Genomic DNA, 5,785 nt, shown 5'->3' with positions numbered 1-5,785 from the left:
CCATCAGGGAGGGCCCCCTGGCTATATCTTGAGGATGTTTCTGGATGAGATTGACCTGGTGTATCTACTAAGGACTGCTAGAACAAAAGGAGGGTAGAAGGACAATTTGCCCCCTTTTGTATCCTGTGTGCCTGCTTGAGCTAGGACGTTGACCTCCTGTCCTTGGACTGAGGACTATACCACCTACTCCCCTGGCTCTCAGGCCTTCAGACACAGGATGAACTGCCCTACTAACTTTCCTGCGTCTCCAGTTTGCAGACAGTGGGTGGTGGGGCTTCTTAGTCTCCATAATCACTTGGGTTAATGCCTCTAAATAAATCTCTTCCTATATATCTACATATGTCCTATTCATTCTGTTTCTTTGAAGAATCCTAATTAATAGAGGAGTCTCCATCTGAGCATCCTTATACCATTCAACTGTATGATCAAATGGCTTTATGGACCCAAGCAGAGTGAGTCCTGAGTCTCCTGGGCCTTCTGGGGGATATTCAAATCCAGGCACAGGGAGGAAGAAACAGACATCCTCTGAGGGAGCAGGGGGTCTGGCCAAGGAGTGGGCTAACGACCATGGTACTTACAGGTTCTGGGTCCCCCTCTCTTAGGACACTGGCGAGAAAAGTGGTCAGGGCTGGACAGAACCTCTGCAGGACCCTGGATGCAGGGGAGGGAAGGCTGCCATGCCTCTGCCTCCACCTGCCTTTGGCCCCACACGTGGGTTCCCCCCAAATGCCTTCTGGTAGTTCTTTCTGCACAAAGCAGATGTTTTCACCACCCTGAGGGGGTGTTCTCTCTTACGGTTCATCAGGCATGTAAATTTGGACAAGAAATTTATATCTGTGGGGCCCAGCTTCTTTGAGGGGGAACATTGAGGTCATTCTCCCCTTGGGGACCCAAGTTGGCAGGCCTGCCTTGTGGGCACTGGTCTGACATTTCCAGCAGGTGCTTCCTCCCCCAAAGCTTCCAGGGGACCAAGGCAGGAACCACAAGAGCACCTCAGGGCCATTCCTCTAACCAGCTCTGCAAAGCCAAGAAAGTTTGGAATGGTGGCCCAGGAACCTGGCATGCAGTGGCCCCACCCCTGGGAGGGTGGAGGAAGGTGTTGGCCCAACCCAAATAGGGCCCCTGGAGCAGTAGCGGTGTGAGGATGTGGAATCTCCATGTCTGCACCATGTCCTGGGCTCCTGTTCTTCTGGGACTCCTTATCTGCTGCACAGGTGAGAAGGCCCCAAAGCCAGCAGTTCCCAGCCTTTGCCCCTGCCCTGCCCTGCCCTGCCCTGCCCTGCCCTGCCCTGCCCTGCCCTGCCCTGCTCTGCGTGCACACCAGCTTCTGTGTCCCCAGGTTCTGGCCCTCAGCCTGTGCTGAATCAGCCACCATCCATGTCTTCATCCCTTGGAACTACAATCCACCTGCCCTGCACCTTGAGCAGCGACCATGACATCAGCATTTATGACATCTACTGGTACCAGCAGAAGCCTGGTCACCCACCGAGATTTTTGCTGAGCTACTTTTCCTACTCAAACAAGATGCAGGGGCCCAAGATTCCTCCTCGCTTCTCTGGATTCAAAGACGTGACCACAAACACAGGCTACCTGAGCATCTCTGACTTGCAGCCTGAAGATGAAGGGATGTACTTCTGTGCCCTGGGGATCCAGAGAATGGAGAGGGAAAGGAGAGAAGAAAAGGAGCCTGCTGCTTCAGAGCCCCCAACTTCCCAGGACGCTCATACCTTGAACTAAAGACAGAAGGCGCAAACATCTCCAGGAGAGGTGGGTGTGGGCAAAGAGGAGGGTGGGTCTGCCTGAGCAGAGCTAAGGGGATAGCTGTCCAGCTTCTCCTGTCCAGCAGCATTGCCACGAGCCTCTTTGAAAGCTAGACAAACGGATTAAAGTTGCTTGTGTTCGGGGAAGTTATTTTGCTGAGTTTGATCTGACCGGTAGGCTGAATTTGTACCAAGGATGGTACAAATGGTCAAAGGTCAGAATGGGTAGGACATGATCTAGGGTACAGGTCCCCAGAGACTAGACCATCATGGCTGGATTGGCTAGAGCCTGTTCTTGTGGGTTAAAGCCCAGGGGATGGGCTAAGGGGAAGGGGCTGACATTAGCCCCTTTGGGGTTGCCCCTGCTGAGGGCAGGATGCTCTATTGTCTCCTGAATAGGCACTAGAGTTACAGGGTAAGCAAGCTTTGAAAATGCCTATATCAATCCTCCAGGGCGGAGAGTGGATGCCAAATGGGGCAGATTCTCCACTCCAGGACTTTTGACATTTTGGGGGAAATAGATGGAGGTGCCCTGTGTCATCATGGTAGGAGTTGGGCAGATCCCTGGCTTCTAGCCACCAAATGCCATTATCGCTCCCTCCCCCCTGTAGTTCTGACAATTGAAAATGCCTCCAAGTATCACCAAATATCACCCAAGGTGGCAAAACCACCCTGAGACTTCTGGTCTAGGTGAGAGAAATGCACTTAATCTTCTGACCATCCAGGGCTGGCAAATATTTTCTGAAAACGTCAGAGAGAGGAAATATCTTTGACTTTCAGGCCATACGATCCCTTCCATAACTATTTAATTATACCCTGATACCAAGAAAGCAGTAACAGACAACATGATTACATTCCTTTTCAACTTTATTTAGAGAGAGAGACGGAGCTGGCACTAGGACCTATTTGCCAACCCCCACTCCAGAGTAGCCCCCCAGGCCCTGTCTCTAGGAGTTCCCTTGCATTCCATTCCAAGTTGCATTTTGTGATAGGTGCTCAATGTCTAAATCCACTTATTCATTATGGAATGCAAAATGGGTATATTCTCATTCAACCATCCTCCTCCATTCATTACCTAGGAAACTTACCTTCATCAGTGATTTAGTCATCTTGAGAGTCTATTTGTGAAAGCAACATAAATGTTTGATCATTGTCCTCTTTTTTTTCAGCTATTAAAGTGACATGTCAGTGAACCAGTATCAACAAACACTCATTTGTTTGTATGCTTACAAATACATGTATAGAAGCATATCTGAGGTTTTTAAATCTATTACAATTGCAAGTTTTTCAATCTTTGGTCTATACAAGCCTACAAGCCTGGTTTCTAACCAAGAACATTTTAATGTTCAATTTTGTTAATATTTTTAAATTTGGGGCAAGAAAATCTTCACTCCAGTTAATTTTCAAGAGTAGTGATTTATAACATGGAGAGAGTGCACAGAATAGAGAAAGCGCACAGAATAAGGAAATCATTTCTTTTGCAACCTTCAATATAATGGCAATTACTAGAGTTGTCATCCCACAAGCTCTAGTCACAAAAGGGACATGGACATTTCTGTAGGAGAAATTTGACAGTCACATGCACCCTAGTGAGGCCTCAAGTCTCACTTCTCCCATAAAAGAACAAGCCAAGAAGTTTCCCTCCTGGAGGTCAAAATAGGAAGCGCTCGATAACATGGCGTGAAAGACGCTACATCTCAAGTGAGTCAAGCTTCCAGACTTCCACCAGTTTTCAGGAAATACAGAGGCACCAGGAGAACAATCATACAAACTCAGACTGTGGGGCACGGGAAGAAAATAAAAATAGATTTGGATTCTTCAAGAAGTGAATGCCATGAAAGAAAAATGTGTAAGAGGAGACTAAAAAAACCTAACAAGTAAAATGGGGCCTCCCTGCAGGGGTTAAAGTCTCAGTGCTATCAAGCTACTGCCAACTATACTTAGCCAGGGAACTGACCCACATGGCACAGTGGACCACTCCTGTCTCACCTGCTGCTCCCCTCAGTAGATCTGCCTGTTCTGCTCCCCACTCTGTGTCTGGTGAACCCTCTCATCCCCTGTACGTTTGGCCTGTACCCCAGTTCTTGTATGCATAAATAAATAAAAATAACCTTTAAAAAAAAAGAAACCTAACAAGTAACTAGAATGTGTGATTTGCAATTGGATTTTGTTTGGGAGGGAAAAGCACAGTAACTATAAATAAAAATCATTTTTGTGAGCCATTGTAGAAATTTACTCTGGACTGGATATTAGCTACTATGGGATAATGTTTTTCAAATTCTCAGGTGTAATTAGGCTTTTTAGAAGAACATGTCAAAATGATTGCAACTAATTTTTTCAAAGCCTTAAATTTTGAAGTAATAGAGATTTGTGTGAAGTTGCAAAATAACATATTGAGAGGAAACAGCACAATTCCCCCAGTGTTAGTATCTTGCATAATTACGGCAATGCTGTATCAATGCCAAGAAAGAGACATTGGTACAAAGCTTGTTCATATTTCTCCAATTATACCTCTACTCATTTGTGCATTGTGTGAGTGAAGATTCTATCATGTGGTAGCTTCATATGGTCACCACCAGTCAAGACACTTAGTTCTACCATCAGCACAAGGTTCCCTGTGCTACCTTTTATACTATACCCATTCCCTCATTTTCCCATCCCCTGCTCCCAATAAGCACTAATGTGTTCTCCATCTCTATTATTTTGTCACTTCAAGAATGCTATATAAATAGAATCATAGGGCATGTAAACTTTTTTAAAGATTTATTTATTTATTTGTGCATACAGAACTGGGGTACAGGCCAGAGGCTCAGGGGCGGCGAGAGGCTTCACCAAAGACAGAGTGGGGAGCAGAACAGGCAGATCTACGAAGTACACTGCTGAGGGAAGCAGCGGGCGGGCCAGGAGAGGTCTGGCTCGCCATGTGGTCTCCTCCGGGGCAGGCGGCAGGCGGGAATCGAACTCATGCGGAAGTGGCTTCAGATTCTCAGTGCTGCGCTTCAACCCGCTGCGCCACCAGGGAGGGCCCAGGGCATGTAAACTTTTGAGAGTTTTTTTCTCTCAGCATAACTCCCTTGAAATTCATCTTAAGTCATTGCATGTATCAACAGTTCATTGCTTGTCATTGCTGTGTAATATTCCACAGTATGGATTATCACCATTTGTGTAGCCATTCACTGATTGAAAGACATTTAGGTCACTTCCAGTTCGGGGTTATTACAAATAAAACTGCTAGGAACATTTGTATACAAATTTCTTTGCGAGCATGTTTTCCTTTTTCTGGGATAAATACTCAGAAGTACAATAGGTCAAATGGTAAGTCCCTATTTTTTAAGTTTCATAAGAAATTCACACTGGGCTTTCCCTGGTGGCGTAGTGAGTTAAAGCACAACATTAAGAAGCTAAAGGCACTTCAACATGAGTTTAATCCCCATCCCCGGAGGTGACCAATATGGCACGGCAGACCTCTCCTGACCAGCCCACTGCTCCCCTCAGCAGTGTTCTTCATCAGTTCTGCCTGTATACTGCCCACTCTGTCTCTGGTGAGTCCTCTCACCACCTGCACCTCTGGCTTTGTACCCCACTTTTGCATGCATAAATAAAAAGAAATCTTAAAAAAAAAAAAGAAATTCAAACTGGGCCCTCCTTGGTGGCTTAAGGGATTATGTTCAGCCTCAAGGGATGAAGCTATCTGCAGCCACTGCAGCATGAGTTTGATCCCCTGCCAGGAAGCTAACACTACTGTCTTGCCCGCTGCTCCCCTTAGAGGTGTGTTTCAGCAGATCAGCCTGTTCTGTTCCCTACACTATCTCTGGTGAATGCTCTCACCTCTCCCACTGTTAGCATCTTGCTAACTCTGGTGAACTCCCCCCATCTCTGACCTAAACCCCAGTTCTTATATGCATAAAAAAAGTCCTTTTTAAAATTCAAGTTATTTCTGAGCCCTCCCTGGTGGCGCAGTGGGTTAAAGCACAGCACTGAGAAGCTTAAGCCACTTTCGCATGAGTTCGATCCCTGCCTGCCCC

General features: G+C 46.6%; 1 protein-coding gene across 1 annotated transcript in view; it reads left to right on the top strand.

Annotated features, from left to right (window-relative positions):
• The first annotated feature begins 1,168 nt into the window (after positions 1-1,168).
• LOC101627926 (immunoglobulin lambda-like polypeptide 5) overlaps positions 1,169-5,785 on the top strand; it is a 27,157-nt gene continuing 22,540 nt past the window's right edge. The window contains exons 1-2 of the mRNA XM_012723478.1: positions 1,169-1,214; positions 1,340-1,642. Coding sequence (XP_012578932.1) covers positions 1,169-1,214; positions 1,340-1,642 — 349 coding nt within the window. The remainder of the gene's footprint in view (positions 1,215-1,339; positions 1,643-5,785) is intronic.

Source organism: Condylura cristata, unplaced genomic scaffold, assembly GCF_000260355.1.
Source record: "Condylura cristata isolate star-nosed mole 26May11 unplaced genomic scaffold, ConCri1.0 scaffold00011, whole genome shotgun sequence".
NCBI lineage: Eukaryota > Metazoa > Chordata > Mammalia > Eulipotyphla > Talpidae > Condylura > Condylura cristata.
This window is presented reverse-complemented; position numbering and strand designations above follow the sequence as displayed.